Source organism: Oncorhynchus mykiss, chromosome 15 (assembly GCF_057628025.1).
Source record: "Oncorhynchus mykiss isolate SJ-2025 chromosome 15, ASM5762802v1, whole genome shotgun sequence".
Classification (NCBI taxonomy): Eukaryota; Metazoa; Chordata; class Actinopteri; order Salmoniformes; family Salmonidae; genus Oncorhynchus; species Oncorhynchus mykiss.
The window spans coordinates 63,583,868-63,600,124 of record NC_143036.1 but is presented as its reverse complement, the minus strand read 5'-3'; the positions used below and the strand labels follow the sequence as shown (position 1 = coordinate 63,600,124).

At 44.2% G+C, this 16,257-nt stretch overlaps 1 protein-coding gene across 12 annotated transcripts in view; it reads left to right on the top strand.

Annotated features, from left to right (window-relative positions):
• The window catches only part of LOC110490483 (membrane-associated guanylate kinase, WW and PDZ domain-containing protein 2), a 295,215-nt gene that overhangs the window by 270,619 nt on the left and 8,339 nt on the right, over window positions 1-16,257 (top strand). For 7 of the 12 annotated variants that reach the window (XM_090200764.1, XM_090200762.1, XM_090200767.1 and 4 more), the window contains 8 exons: window positions 6,385-6,426; window positions 7,098-7,213; window positions 7,591-7,783; window positions 8,606-8,875; window positions 9,519-9,704; window positions 10,190-10,424; window positions 12,530-12,782; window positions 13,578-13,721. In XM_090200764.1, the coding sequence (XP_090056890.1) occupies window positions 6,385-6,426; window positions 7,098-7,213; window positions 7,591-7,783; window positions 8,606-8,875; window positions 9,519-9,704; window positions 10,190-10,424; window positions 12,530-12,782; window positions 13,578-13,721 (1,439 nt within the window). The remainder of the gene's footprint in view (window positions 1-6,384; window positions 6,427-7,097; window positions 7,214-7,590; window positions 7,784-8,605; window positions 8,876-9,518; window positions 9,705-10,189; window positions 10,425-12,529; window positions 12,783-13,577; window positions 13,722-16,257) is intronic. The other 5 variants (XM_090200765.1, XM_090200763.1, XM_090200768.1 and 2 more) reach the window with 1 other exon arrangement.

Genomic DNA, 16,257 nt, shown 5'->3' with positions numbered 1-16,257 from the left:
TAGGGACATAGTCTGAGTTGTCTGGGTTCTGTTCCTATAGGGACATAGTCTGGGCTGTCTGGGTTCTGTTCCTATAGGGACATAGTCTGGGTTATCTGGGTCTTGTTCCTATAGGGACATGGTCTGGGTTGTCTGGGTTCTGTTCCTATAGGGACATGGTCTGGGTTGTCTGGGTTCTGTTCCTATAGGGACAGAGACCATTCTCAGTTGTCTGGGTTCTGTTCCTATAGGGACATAGTCTGGGCTGTCTGGGTTCTGTTCCTATAGGGACATGGTCTGGGTTGTCTGGGTCCTGTTCCTATAGGGACATATTCTGGGTTGTCTGGGTTCTGTTCCTATAGGGACATGGTCTGGGTTGTCTGGGTTCTGTTCCTATAGGGACATGGTCTGGGTTGTCTGGGTCCTGTTCCGATAGGGACATAGTCTGGGTTGTCTGGGTTCTGTTCCTATAGGGACATAGTCTGGGTTGTCTGGGTTCTGTTCTTATAGGGACATAGTCTGGGTTGTCTGGGTTCTCTTCCTATAGGGACATAGTCTGGGTTGTCTGGGTTCTGTTCCTATAGGGACATAGTCTGGGTTGTCTGGGTTCTGTTCCTATAGGGACATAGTCTGGGTTGTCTGGGTTCTCTTCCTATAGGGACATTGTCTGGGTTCTGCAGAATGAGATGTATTATGTTGTTGTGTCTGTAGATGTATTTCTGTAAATATTATGAGTATGACAGCGGTTTAAGAGTTTCTACTTTTATCTTAGTGCTGACAGATGACTTGATGTTGATACATGTGTATTTGGTCTAGACTCCTTCATTAGGGGCATCTCTGAATATCTCGCGGATCTCTGCCTCCAGTCGATGTTTTGCCAGAGTGTATAGTCAAATTAGCTTTTTTGTTCAGGAACATCTCAGCCAATAACCTGTCTTCTTAGACCGCTGTATACTTTAGGAGCCAACAATTATATTTTAGCCATTAAAGATCCTGTCAGAGGTACAAGCATAGGGATTTCCTTTCAGTTCATTGAGTGTACGACCAAGCTTTTAACTGGGTTGCCAAGATATGCCCTGTAGAAAGATTTGTACAACAGTATACCATTGGTTTTTGACATCAGTAGTCATATCTACTGTATGATTCTGAACATAAAGTGAACTCATCCTTTTGACCAGTGCTAGTGACAGTGCTAGTTTCTGTTAAGTCCGTGCAGCTTGATGTACCATAGAGGCTTCATGATTGACATGCGAGGCTCGAGCCGGTAGACATGATATTGCTCTGCTCCTCTCTATGGTAGAATATCTGTGGGCCTGAGTCAATCGTAGGCTACAGTAGATGCACACTGTGAGGAGAGAGGCGAGCTGTGTGCGCGCTTACGCAACACAACCTTTATTAAAGAGGACAGGGCTGTCGGAAGAACTCCACGTCAAAGCCTTTCAGCGTCTCAGTCAATCTTTCTCTGTAGCTCTCCTCTCTCTCTCTCTCTCTGTCTCCCTCTCTCTCTCTCTCTCTCTCTGTAGGTCTCCTCTCTCTCTCTCTCTCTCTCTCTCTCTCTCTCTCTCTTTCTCTCTCTCTATCTCTCTCTCTCGCTCTCTGTAGCTCTCCTTTCTCTCTCTCTCGCTCTCTCTCTCTGTAGCTCTCCTTTCTCTCTCTCTCTCTCTCTCTCTCTCTGTAGCTCTCCTTTCTCTCTCTCTCTCTCTCTCTCTCTGTAGCTCTCCTTTCTCTCTCTCTCTCTCTGTAGCTCTCCTTTCTCTCTCTCTCTCTCTCTCTCTCTGTAGCTCTCCTTTCTCTCTCTCTCTCTCTGTCTCTCTGTCTCTCTCTCTCTCTCTCTCTCTCTGTCTCTCTGTCTCTCTCTCTCTGTCTCTCTGTCTCTCTCTCTCTCTCTCTCTCTCTCTCTCTCTCTCTCTCTCTCTCTCTCTCTCTCTCTCTCTCTCTCTATTCGCTTCACTTTATTGGCATGACGTAACAATGTAAATATTGCCAAAGCTTATTTTGGATATTTACAACATAAAATAAAAATGAGAATCAAAATTGTCAATGGGACAATAACCAAGGGTCAAAATAACCATACATTGAACAATAACAATAAGCATACAGTAGAGTACATGTGCAGGTTGATTGGTTTGTCAGACACTGTCCCTCAACTTATGGCAGGCAGCAATGTAGTGCACTGCCAACCCACAGCTCTCTGCGTCCTCCCCCAACAGGACGGGTAGCCTACTTTCATCAGAGAGGTTGAATAAGGGTTTCAAATTTGGGGAAATGACACTCTAATTGTTTTATATTTTGGACATTTTGTCAGGAAATGCAGCTCCGTCTCAGGTTCTGCTGTTGTGCAGTGGTTGCACAGCCTTTCCTCTACAGGGAGCCAGGTTCTGCTGTTGTGCAGTGGTTGCACAGCCTTTCCTCTACAGGGAGCCAGGTTTTCCTGTGTCTACCCTTCTCAATGGCAAGGCTGTGCTCACTGGGCCTGTACTTTGTCAAGGTTTTTCTAAGGTTTTGATCAGTAACCATGGTCAAATATTTAGCCACAGTGTACTGTCGATTTAGGGCCAGATAGCACTGCATTTTGCTTTGTGTTTGTGCTTGTGTTTCCCAATAAGCAATATAGTTTTGTTTTGACTGTGTTGTAATTTGGTTTATCCTGATTGATTGGATGTTCTGGTCCTGAGGCTTCAGTGTGTTAGTAGAACAAGTTTGTGAACTCAGCCCCAGGACCAGCTGGATGAGGGGACTCTTTTCTTTGCTCAGCTCTTGGCATTGCAGGGCTTGGTAGTGATATGAGAGGGGGCCACTGTATTTTAGATGTTTCCAAAACTGAATTGTTCTTTTTTGAGTTTTTATTATTAGTGGATATTGGCCTAATTCTGCCCTGCATGCATTGTTTGTAGTTTTCCTCTGGACATGTAGGAGAATCTTACAGAACTCTGCATGCAGGGTTTCAATGGGGTGTTTGTCCCATTTGATGAAATCTTGTTTTGCAAGTGGACCCCACACCTCACTGCCATAAAGTGCAATTGGTTCAATGACATATTCAATTAGTTTTAGCCAAATTTTAATAGGTATTTCAATTTGAATTAGCTTTTTAATGGTGTAGAATGTCCTGCGTGCTTTCTCTCTCAGCTCATTCACTGCCTCGTTAAGGTGTCCAGTTGAGCTTATTTTCAAACCTAAGTAATTGTAGTGTGTGCAGTACTCTATATATATTGTACCAATTGAGAACCAATAGAAAAGTCCTGTATGCCAAATAGAATCAATTGCTTTTTGGAAGTCGATAAAGCAAGCGTATATTTTGGTATTATTTTGGTGGACATGTTTATCTATCAGGGTGTGTAGGGTGTAAATATGATCAGTTGTGCGATGTTTTGGTATAAATCCAATTTGGCTTTTACTCAAGACATTGTGCTTATTAAGGAAGTTTAAACCTATAATACTACAGAAAACCTTCCCCAGGTTACTGTTCACACAAATGCCTCTGTAATTGTTAGGGTCAAATTTTTCTCAATTTTTAAAGATTGGGGTTATGAGTCCTTGATTCCAGATGTCAGGGAAATAACCTACACTCAGGATCAAATTAAACAGTTTTAATAAAGCCAATTGAAATTTTGCACTAGTGAGTTTGATCATCTCGTTTAGGATGCCATCAGGTCTGCATGCTTTTTTAAAATTTGAGAGCCTGAAGTTTCTTAGAGCTCCTGGTCAGTAATTGGGGAGTCCAATGGATTTTGATTGTCCTTTATGGCTTTTTCTAATCCATTCAACTTCTCATGAATTTGGCATTGTTCTGCTTTTGTGTCAATTTGAACGGTGTTGTAGAGTGTTTTAAATGGGTTGTCCATATGTCACCATTTTGTATTGCTAATTCCTCTTGTTTAGATTTTTTTATTTTTTTTATTTTCAAATTTTGCCAGAAGTTGTGTGTGTTAATGGACTCCTCAATTAGTGTCAGCTGCTTGCTGTTGTACTGTGCTTTTTTGGTTCTGAGTGTACGTTTATAGAGTTTTAAAGTCTCACAGTAATGAAGGCATAATTCACCATTATTTGGGTCTCTGTGCCTTAGGTTGGAGAGTGTTCTAAGTTTTTTCCTTAAAATTTTACAATCTGCATCAAACCAGTTGTCATCTGTGGTATTTTTTGGTTTGTTTTTTATCAATTTCAATTGTGCTTCTTTTGCCGTTTGCCTGAATATATAGTTTATGTTTTGTACTGCTAGATTGATGCCTTCTTTATTGTGAATGAATGTGGTATCCAGAAAGTTATCGAAGAGTGTTTGGATATTTTGGTTACAGGTTGGTTTCTGGTATTCTTCTGTGCTGTTTTGGGCCCATCTGTATGAATTTCTGATGTTGTACAGCTTACTGGGCTGTGAATGTGTGGCTGTTTCCATGTTTGTTCTTTTGAGGAACAACATAATTTGGCTGTGATCAGACAGAGGTGACAGAGCTGAGAGAGAAAGGGTCAATGTCTGTGATCATATAGTCTACTGTACTGTGGCCAAGAGGTGAGCAGTAGGTGAATCTCCCCAAAGAGTCCTCCCGTAATCTACCATTGACAAAGTACAGGCCCAGGCTTCTACAGAGCTGCAACAGATCCCTTCCGTTGTTGTTGACGGTGCTGTCACTGTTGTTTCTATGGGGGAGATGAAGACAGTTGGAAACAGTATGGCCTGTAATAAAGCTGTCCCCTCGTGTGCTCGTTATATCAGGTTAGCTGAGCTCGATAGACCTCTCTCTCACTCTCTCTCTCTCTTTCTTTGTAGCTTTCCTTTCTCTCTCTCTCTCTCTCTCTCTCTTTCTCTGTAGCTTTCATTTCTCTCTCTCTCTTTTTCTGTAGCTTTCCTCTCCCTCTCTCTATGTGCATTTATCTCTCTCTCTCTCTTTCACCCTCTCTCTGTCTCTTTCTCTCTCCCTCTCTCTCTCTCTCGGTCTCTTTCTCTCTCCCTCTCTCTCTCTCTCTTTTTCTGTAGCTTTCCTCTCCCTCTCTCTATCTGCATTTCTCTCTCCCTCTCTCTCTCTCGGTCTCTTTCTCTCTCCCTCTCTCTCTCTCTCTTTTTCTGTAGCTTTCCTCTCCCTCTCTCTATCTGCATTTCTCTCTCTTTCTCTCTCCCTCTCTCTCTCTCTCTGCTCTCTTCTCTCTCTCTGTTTCTTTATCTCCTTTACTCTCCTTTAGTTCCGTGTTCAGTTTAGTGTTGGTTCCCTTCGTGTAACAAGCCCCCAAAGTGCTGTTCGCTGCTAGGCTACACTTGCAGACTGTTGGTCAGTCAGGTTAACAGGGTTGAGGCACAAGGCAACTTTTAGGAACACTTTACTTGTTTCCCTCAGTGGTGTGGGAGTTCTAGGTCATGAACATTGGTATTTTTCAGTAACCTTATCTAACTAGGACTGTTCTCAATATAGCCAGGAGACCAATGCAGGCTGTTAGAGAAGAAAATGCACCCATACCCCACAACCATAGACAAGTCAGTGTAGCTTCCACTGAATGTTGATAAGGTTTTCTACAGCTGGAAGATAATTATGCAGCAACAGGAAATAGGTTATAATTCATGGAAAAGAATGTAGGGGTTGATAAAACAATATATTTTACAAACTTCAGAAGCCTTTTTAAGCTTGAATACACTACAAGTTTATATTTCCTGCTGTGTAGGAAGATTATCAGCAACAAAGGAGTGATCAAATTAAGATCCTACATCTGTAATTAGATGCCTTTATTCTAGTAGGGAACCAAGAGACCCCATTGCATGTGAGAGAGCTGGAGTTGGATGGAGATTTATGAATTGTGTACTTCTGTCTGGAATATACCAAAATCATCCTCTGGCCAGCAAGGTCATTCTGTCCTTATCTTCTGCCAACATTTATGAGTATTTTTTCCAGCAATCTTATTTAATATAAACTTAAAACACTGTATATGGGTTCCGTGGTAAGACTTGTCAGTCAGTCTCCTTATGTGTCATCCGCCATCTTTGTTTCCTCAATTAATTCCTCTGGTATCCTAGCGGACACTGGTCTCCGTGATTAAACCTGCTGTAAATAGAGCCCATTTCTCATCACAGTCCCTTTGACCCGCTCTACTTCATTTCATAGGAAAGGGTTTTCAGGGTAATGGATATCACTATGCCACAGATCATTCTGCTTTCCAGTAAAGGCCTGATTGCAGATGAGTTTCTGCTCCCGTAACACATACTGTAAATAAGATAGCTGTATTACAAGCCCTAAGCACTTCTTTTCCACAGTGTATTGGATGATGTAGGAACTCTGTGCAGACAATGTGCTGAGGCAAGTCGTTTTCTGTCTTGCTCTAGTCTCAGTCTTTTTAGTAGTCTGCTCTGAGTGAGACAGTTGTAAGACAGTGTGTGTGTTGTATTATTGTTTATGGGTGCTCCCTCAATCTCCCTCCCCCACACAGAGCCAGGCCTGCCACGGACCATCTTCTCTGTGGACCACTCAGGTATGTACGTTGGCCCTGAAGAAGACTGTCCACAGGGAGGAATAGGGATTATTCTAAATTGTCTTTTTTTAATGTATTTTTTAATGAAACCTTTAATTTAATTTGCAATGCATTAAAGGCCCAATACAGCCGTTTTATATCAATATCAAATCATTTCTGGGTAACAAATAAGTGCCTTGCTGTAATAGATTTCCATTAAAATTGGCAAAATTGGCTTTTTAGCCCAAAAAACAATCTCAAGCAAGACTTCAGCAAGAACTGTCTGGTTTGAGTGGAGAGGGGAAAACTGATTCCTTGCTGTTATTGGCAGAGAAGTTTGGAACTCTCTTTGTTATTGGTCTATTAACCAATTTACCGTATTGATGCCACCATGGAAAGCCGAAACTCCCGCCCATGCAAACCTGCTGATTAGGGTCCTGTGTCGATTCTTTTCAACAAGCAACTACCAGGAAATAACACAGATTTTTTTTAAATCACACTTTAACAGTGTTAGTTCCATCAGGTGTTGTACAATATTATATAAAACAGTGTATAACAGTGCCTTTAATTTCATGTGTTAACTTCCACAATATGTGATCAACAATCCTCTGGCTCCACATAAATTAGACATTAGACTGAGGGCACTCCAAGGTCAACACGTGTTACAGGTGTTGTCTGTTCCTTGACCCCAGGGGCAGAGTACCAGGAGGTGGAGGTCCACCTGAGGAGGCAGAAGTCCGGCTTCGGCTTCCGCATCCTTGGGGGAGACGAGGCGGGTCAGCCTGTGAGTCCGGACACCCGTGAGAAGGCTCGTATGAGATGGGCGTGGAACCCTGTCATTTTCTCCTCTCTAACCCACTACATGCATATCTAACCCTGAACCCTGACTGACTGAGAGACTGGTGATGCTGCTGTGGATGGTTACTGGTTTATTGTCTGTAGAGTAACACTCGGCGCAAACATGGAGCCACGTATCTATTCATAAGCACCACTGACATAACAACCACTTATACATGTCATTTCACATACAGTTACTCCCTGCATGTTTCTTGTCCACTTGACCATGGCTACATATTGCTTCAATGTAGTCCTTTTCTGAATCCAGCCCTCTGATCGGTCAACCGACTTTTTAACCCCTACCCCTAGCTCTCCATGCGTTCTGATTGGTCTGGTTCCCATAAACAGATCCTGATTGGGGCCATCATAGAGAAGAGCCCTGCGGACAGAGATGGGCGCCTGCGGCCAGGCGATGAGCTCATCTTCGTGGACGGGATCCCGGTGGCGGGGAAGCCCCACCGCTACGTCATCGACCTGATGCACGGCGCCGCCCGCAATGGACAGGTCAACCTCACCATCAGGAGGAGGCTACAGGGCCCAGGTGAGAATATGGGAGGGGACAGATCTAGGATCAATTTACTGAAAACTCCTAATCATTAGGGAGGAAAACGGAACTCTGACCTTAGATCATCCTCTAGGGTCAAATTCATCCTACTCCAAGAAGGTCTGATAGTCTTCCTTTCTCTGGCCTTATGTGGAGTCCGGCTGTTGTATTGTACCTTGAATTGTAGAGCTGCAAGAGCCTGCTGTGTGATGAGTGTAGCAGCCCTCTACACACACCTTCCCCCCTCAGATCTCCCCATTCCCTTATGTCAGCTTACGCTCCAGCTGCCTTTGGTGCCTGGGGAGGAGAGCACAGTCACCCTGGTGAGATCCCGTCTCCCCTCCTCTGTCTCCCTCTTCTCATTCCGTCTCCAGCCATGAAAGGCTGTCTGTCTCATCCGTGTCGTCCGTGGTCTTGCCTTTCATCCCTCGAACGTTTGATTCAAAGTAACACTTTTGGAGGTGTCAAGACTCTTGTCTCTCCCAGAGGTCTCACTGTCTTCAGTTCAACCTTGATCATTGAAGGAGATGTAATGAGTTCTAACATGACATCTTGGTTTTGAGGGAGTCTTAGTTCTTAGCGATTGTATCTACAGATATCTTCAATGGAGGTTTTCTTTTGGATTAAAAAGATCTTTGGATGCTGCAATACAGCTGATGAGGTGTGAGAGAAACCATGACCTATCTCTGATCTGATAGCCAGTCCAGACAGGGCCTGTCTTTGTCCATTGATGAGTGCTGTGCTGCTTTGCTGGGCTGCAGTGTGGTGGGGTGGAGAGCAGAGCAGGTTAACTCAGCTCTCTGTTACCCCCCAACACAGGAGAGCCGTGTCCAGAGAACGGCCGCAGCCCCGGCTCTGTGTCCACCCAGCACAGCTCCCCACGCAGCGACTTCACCAACGCCACGTATCCTGGCAACAACGCAGCCCCACCCACTGACGCCATGGGTACAGGTAGCACCACAGATGGAGAGCCGACCTCCAGCGTGCAGCAGCCACCGAGTGATGTCATTATCCACCGCAAGGAGAGTGAAGGGTTTGGATTCGTCATCATCAGCTCGCTCAACCGGCCCGAGACCGCCTCCGCCATCAGTGAGTGCTGCTCTGTGTGAGTGAGTGAGTGAGTGAGTGAGTGAGTGAGTGAGTGAGTGAGTGTGTCATTGCTTGTCCATGGGTTGTTTACATTACAAATGTACTGCCTTATGGCAATTTCACCTTAAAAGGGAAGGCTTTGAATATTATTATGCTCTTGAGTTTTCATGCATTTTAGTCCAGCAGATACGATCGTTCCAAGCAGAGAAAACCAAATCCATTTTGACAAACATTTCTGAGAGGAAGAGGTCTGCGAAGAGGTCCCAACTATATAAAAAATGTAACACCTCTATTTTTGAACCATGTACTCCTCCTCTAACCATCTAACCCGTCTCAATTCCAAATGGTTTCCTGACTGTATCAATCCCTCAGATCTGAGGTAGCTAGGCTCCAGTACGCCGCGTCGCCTTTTAGTGCCCTGCCCACACTCGCTGTGCATACAGCCAGCTGTCTTACATAAGCTGAGAGGGGGCGGGAGAAATGTGAAAAGAGCGAGCAGCATAGATAGAAAGAAGAGAGGGAGAGATGGAAAGAAAGCATCCAACCAGTAAGATTAGCCTGAACTCAGACCCATCCTCAACTAACCATATCTGTATGTCTCTCACTCTGTGTGTATTGTCCTCCGCCTCTCCTCCCATCCCAGGCGTGCCCCATAAGATTGGGCGTATCATCGACGGCAGCCCGGCGGACCGCTGTGGCAAACTGAAGGTGGGTGACCGCATCCTGGCGGTGAACAGCCAGTCCATCATCAACATGCCCCACGCCGACATCGTTAAGCTCATCAAGGACGCCGGCCTTAGCGTCACCCTCCGGATCATACCACAGGAAGGTGAGTGAGACCGGGGGGGGGGGGGGGGGGGGGGCGACAACGGTCACTAGACTGGAGATAATGGGGGGACCAAGGGGTCAGTAGAGAACTGTATACTGTAGATGTGGGGGGACTTTCAGGGACTGTTGTTAAAACTGTTTGTCATCTTAAATGCAGCACGTTGTCTTACTGTACAGACCATTTTACATCCTTTTTTAAAGGGGGTTGTTTGATCTCTGGCTAAGGCACTATTTGTGTGGATCAGCGAGTGATATGTCTGTTTGGGAGAACTGTCTAGTGAGTCTGTTTCTGTCACCATCTTCTAATGCTTCATGGGTGTTTATGGTTATGACGAACATCTACTGTAGGTTAGAGCATTGTACTGACAGTTCTTTGAAGTAGATGCACCGTGTATTATGTTAATGTGGCTCTGTTTAGCATAGTCTATACTGTGGTGTGTATCTATCTGTCACTGTGTCTGACACTTCTGTCTGTCTGTGTTTCAGAGCTGAGCCCGTCAGCCCCTAGCTCACAGAAGCAGAGCCCAGCAGTGACCCAGCAGCACAGTCCTCAGGCCCAGCCCAGTCCCACCGTGGGCCAGCCCAGCCCTGCTGTCACCCAGCCCAGCCCTGCAGTCACTCAGCCCAGCCCTGCAATCACCCAGCCCAGCTCCCTGACCCACCAGAGCCCCATCACACAGACCCCAGCCCCCCCACCCCAGATCTACACCCACGACAGCAGGTAAGGCAACCGAATGGTCACACACACACACAGACGCACACTGCTTAAAAACACACCCGCCAATCCATAGCACCCAACCCAGTTCTAAATATTGGTCGGCCAGGATATGGCCATAATTTACACGAGCATTTCGCTAAACCCACAATAACATCTGCTAAATATGTGTGTGACCAATAACATTTGATTCGATTTAAGACATGCAGCATTTGAGTGCTCTATCATTTCCTATGTATTGAAATTGTTTAAGATAGTTGATCATGTATGTGTATGGGTTCATGTAATCTTTAGGGCTTCCTCAGTATTGTACTGTCTGCTGGTCCCAATGCTGTGGAAGTCCCAGATATCTTATACAGCACAGTAGTATCTTCTTTTTAAAATCTCTGGGGTAAAAGCACTATTCCTAAGGGAATTACAGGTGAGAGCGAGGTATTCTCTCCCTGTCTCCAGTTTGTTGTATAACATCACTTAACTCTTACGGACTCCTGAATTATTAACCTAAATAGCTTCTTTATAGACCTACGCTGAATATTTCATCAAGCTCTTACAGGGGGCCCAAAATGTACCCTGTCATTGTCCTTTCTCTCCTGCTCTGGACAATTCCCAAACTCTCTGAGTACTCTTATTTATTGCCAACTCTGTAAAAGACTGAGTGTCTTTTCATGTGGTTCAAAAAAATGATTTCACTTACCACCACTAGAGTCTTGTCTCAAAGGTAGTTTGATTGTAACAAACAAGGTATTTGTAAATAACTTAGAATTTGACATGAATTGGTTCAGAGAGCATTACCATTACCCATTACATTCATATGAAATGCTTGTAGTGATAACCCACTGGGCACACTACATCATTTCAACGTTGGTAATGAGGTAATATTTAGTTGAGAACTTGATCAATGAGACGACAACATACTATATATTCACCCACTCAAAAAGACATCCAAAAGTTAGTTCAACTGTGCATTCAACCATCGAAAAAAGCACAACCAAATTCCAATGGAAAAAAAATGTCCGATTTTTGGTTTAGTTTTCACTGAAATGCCTCACTGCGCTTTCAACCATTTAAAAGCACAGTAAAGTTCTAATGGGAGCACAATGCCAGATATTTCGTTTATTTATACAACACACAATGAATGTGTTATCACTGTGTTTCATCTAATAGAAGAACCAAATGACCTGGGTTGCAGTTGAGATGACATGTTAAATACATGGTGCTGTTCAAGATGCTGCACAGATTATTACAGTAATAGTAGAGATCTCCAAGAGACCTGCGACAACCTATTCATGCTATCTAGAACATGCATGTTTTATAAGAAGGATTTTAGAGTTTCTCAACCTCAATGTGGCCATGTTTGTACGATAGCCTTCATTTAGGCTATATTCAATTGTTTGGTTGACATATCAACATTTAATTGAGATCTACTGATTGCATAGTTCCATCTGAGCCACTGGCTTAATCCCATTCTTTAACTTATATTTTTGGTTGAGTTAGAGACATGAATCCAACATATCATTGGTTAAACTTGTCAACAAGTTAATATGCTATTCATTGTTTATTGTTTTTGTGTTTGATTTTCAACATAACAATCAAAGTTAAAGAATAGGACTCATTCAAATCAAACTTTAAATGCACTTTAAATAAAGTTGGATTTGATTTAGTCCTATTCTTTAACTTTGATTGTTGTGTCAATGTACATATTTCGTTGAGATGGAGACATGAATCCAACATATCAATGATTAATTTGTAGACAAACTGTAATTAAAGCCAGACTAAGTCAGTGGCACATATGGAACAGTGCGGCTTGGTTGGGTTGTGTATCGGAGGACGCATGACTTTCAACCTTCGTCTCTCCCGAGCCCGTACGGGAGTTGTAGCGATGAGACAAGATAGTAGCTACTAAAAATAAGATAAATTGGATACCACGAAATTGGATTGAATTGAATTGTGGTTACCATGACACCATCATCTATGTGGTTGAAACGTCACCCTCAAAACAGCAGTTTACATTGATTACCATTTACGTTGACAATAAATTACGTTGTAACAACGTTGATTCAACCAGTTTATGCCCAGTGGGAAATTTTCCTTTAACTTGATTGGTTGGTTAGTTACAGGTCAGAGGTGAAAGCGAGGCAGGATGTAAAACCGGACATCCGACAGCCTCCATTCACAGATTACAGACAGCCCCCGTTGGACTACAGACACCCTCCTGTAGCAGACTACCGCCAGCCACCCACCCTGGACTACAGACACCCTCCTCTGATGGACTACAGACAGCTGTCCACTGACCCCAGGCACTTCCCTATGCCTGTGCCCCACGACTACAGACATATCCAGCCACAGATGCCACAAGTCTACCAGGTTAGATACTTTACTCATCAATACAATATTGACCTGTGATGTCTGAAAATTTACATTTTGCTTTTATTATAAGCATGTAAAGCTGTCAAAAATGGGTCTCCCAGGTGGCGCAGCGGTCTAAAACACTGCATCTCAGTGCTGGAAGCGTCACTACAGACAACCTGTTTCGAATCCCGACTATATCACAACCGGCCGTGATTGGGAATCCCATAGGGCGGTGCACAATTGGCCCAGCGTCGTCCAAATTTGGCCGCTGTAGGCCGTCATTGTAAATTAGATTTTGTTATTAACTGACTTGCCTAGTTAAATAAAGAATACAATAAATACATTCAACTGAAATATATGGGCATTGACACGCAAGAAACAGTAGTTCAGGCAGAGAGGTTAACGAGGAAGATGTGGTAATTCTAGCCTGGTTAAACCAGACTGAATGCTGCACTGAGTTAAACAATGGTGAGCGCAGCATTCAGTCTGGTTTAACCAGGCTATATTAATACACATGGCCATTAGCTTTTTGTGATGGTGACTGATGGCCTTCCCCTCCCTGGTTCTTACTGCCTGTTGTCTGAATGTGTCCTACTCCTTCCCCTCCTCCCAGGTTCTTACTGCCTGTTGTCTGAATGTGTCCTGCTCCTTCTCCTCCTCCCTGGTTCTTACTGCCTGTTGTCTGAATGTGTCCTACTCCTTCCCCTCCTCCCTGGTTCTTACTGCCTGTTGTCTGAATGTGTCCTGTTCCTTCCCCTCCTCCCTGGTTCTTACTGCCTGTTGTCTGAATGTGTCCTACTCCTTCTCCAGGACTTTGACTTCTTCACCGTGGAGCTGGAGAAGAGTGTGAAGGGGTTTGGTTTCAGTATCCGTGGAGGGAGGGAGTACAAGATGGACCTGTTTGTCCTGCGACTGGCCGAGGACGGACCCGCCATCCGCAACGGGAGGATGAGGGTAGGCTGATGACGATGTCACATCCCGCGCTGAACTAACACTTCCCCTCAACATACTTACAGTAGCTTCTGTCCCAACGCTGGTTTAGTGGGATATTAATAATAATTCTTTGCTAGTCTTAATTGTCTGATGATTATCTTGGCAGCAAATTTCCATTTTAAGCCCTGTAAGAAAATAATCTGCTAATGCAGTGTGGCTGAGTGTGTGAAGGATTTGGGACGTTTTGACACCTGCTGGGTTAGTGGGTTTACTGGCAGCAGAAACGTTTCTCTAGTCAATAATACATTAGGTACTATGAACATTCAGATGAATAATTAAAGGATGGCTGTTTTTAACCATGAATAGTTTTCAACTTTTGTCCGTTTCGTAATGTTCTCTTCAGGGATAGAGGGTACTATCTGCCGGTCACCATCTGTTTAACAACAACAAAAAGACAATTATTTTCTAAATTGACGTTCAAATGTAGTACTCTTTGTAAAAAGATGCAGAGCGTGCCGAGTTTTTAGTTTTCCCCCAGTTCACACCTTCCTTCCATCACCTCTGTCAAAGTATGAGTCACTCTCTCTCAACAGCTGTATTTGTTCTTGTAGCCTGCTATGTTCATCCAGAGTAACTCTGACCACTTTATGGAGTAAAAATAGACAGAAATCTCACTTTACTTTTCTGATAACAAAGAGTACATTATAAGTCTGTCATCGCAGTTTTTCTATATCTCCTAAAGTATCTTGATCGTCTCCTACCCGTCACACTTTTCTCTCTGCCCAATCTCCCTAGTGTGGGCCAATAGCGTTCATTATCTGTAATGAACCTGTCAGAGATGTGTGTGAAACGGCCCGTAGGGATACTACTCTCACTCCGCCACGGCGAGGTAAATGCAGCTCGGCGGGCCCAGGCCCAAACCCATCGACTGGGGATGAGGGATAGCTAGCGGTCCTCGTCTCTCTCTTCAATGCCCGGGCCGGTATCGTGATTTATCCTTCAGTAATCACAGTTTTAAAGGCCCACTCAAACTCTGCAGTCCGCCACACACAGGCCCAGTTTGAACTCTGATCATGGGGGAGATGAATGGTCGAGGGGGAAAGGTAGGCTCATCTAACACCGTTGTTGAAATGAACTGGGATGGGCCGGCCGCCCAGCCGGCTATATAGTATACTACTTTTTACACCACCAAGGCTCAGGCTCTGGTCAAAAGTGCACTATATAGGCAATAGGGTGCTGTTTCAGACACAGCCTTAGTAAGCTTGGCTGGACTCGAGATAGCATCTAGAGGAGAGACAATCCAAGGATAACCATGCTTCATCTGGAGGTCATACTACTGCTGTTGGCTCGGTGTTCAATTCTCCCATCCACACCCAGTCACTTCCCATCCATTTAAAGGGGAATGACTCAGGCCGGCCTCAGCCATTCACAAACTGTCAGAAGGTGTAGATGGACGGGCTGCCCAGCTCCGCTCAGATCAGCCTAATAACACTTAATGACTCCCCTTCTCTCTCTGTTGCCGGGCGGATTCTCTCTCCTCAGCTTTCAAATTACTTCCACTATTAGCCGAGGACTTTTTCCATTTGTTACAGTAATTGGTTTATACATTTGGCGCCGCAGCACATGGTCTCCTACACTATCAGTCAAGAGGGCACTGGTCCCATTCCCAAGTGAAGGAAGTGTGTTAGTGAGATCCTTCAGGGGATATGCCTGTACAATTGGCCTCCGACCTTGATGTTGTAGTCATAGAGAGGTCACGACCTTTTCACTGTAGTGCTAGAAGGGAGGTGTAGTCTAATTAGTGAAATTAATAGGTTACTACCAGGTCTTCAGCTGCTAATGTCCTGGGTCATATTCATTAGGAATATGTTTCGCAACGGAAATCGTAAACAACTGTTTCTTATTGGACGGATTCAGGAACACCCTCCTTGTTTCAGTCCATTTTCTTCCGTTTGGTACATAATGAACAAAGCCCAGGACATTGGTATTCCGGTATCCTCTTTAGTCTCAGCCCCCCTGCAGGGAAGAGTCTGTCTGCCATAATTCAATCTAAATGACATTATAAAATGGGCTGCAGGAATTAATGACAACTGACACCACATTCATGAGTGCTAATTCTGATTAGCGCTTTACACTGGCCGCTCTGATCCCTCTGCACCACTATGATTTATAGATACACATTGATCCTAATAAATTGTGATCCACAACAAATTTGCCTCGTTAATTTTGTGCTTTAATACGTAGTGTGTGTGCTTATCTCCGAGGCCTGCCAAGAAATAATTGCGTTGGTGGTTGCGGCAGTGTGTGCCAGCGTTCTTCCATAATTTGTTCATCTAATCAGGGAATTGGTGTGAACTTGTCACGCAATGTAACGCATGTTTATGTAACACAAGGTGCTCAGTGGGTTGGTGATTTAGAGGTTACTGTCACAGTGGTCTATTGTCTATTTATTGTCTGTGCAGTATCATGCATGGCAACAGGATTTCATGCACATACACACAAACAGCGGGGACACACACTATCTATCTATCTATCTATCTATCTATCTATCTCTCTC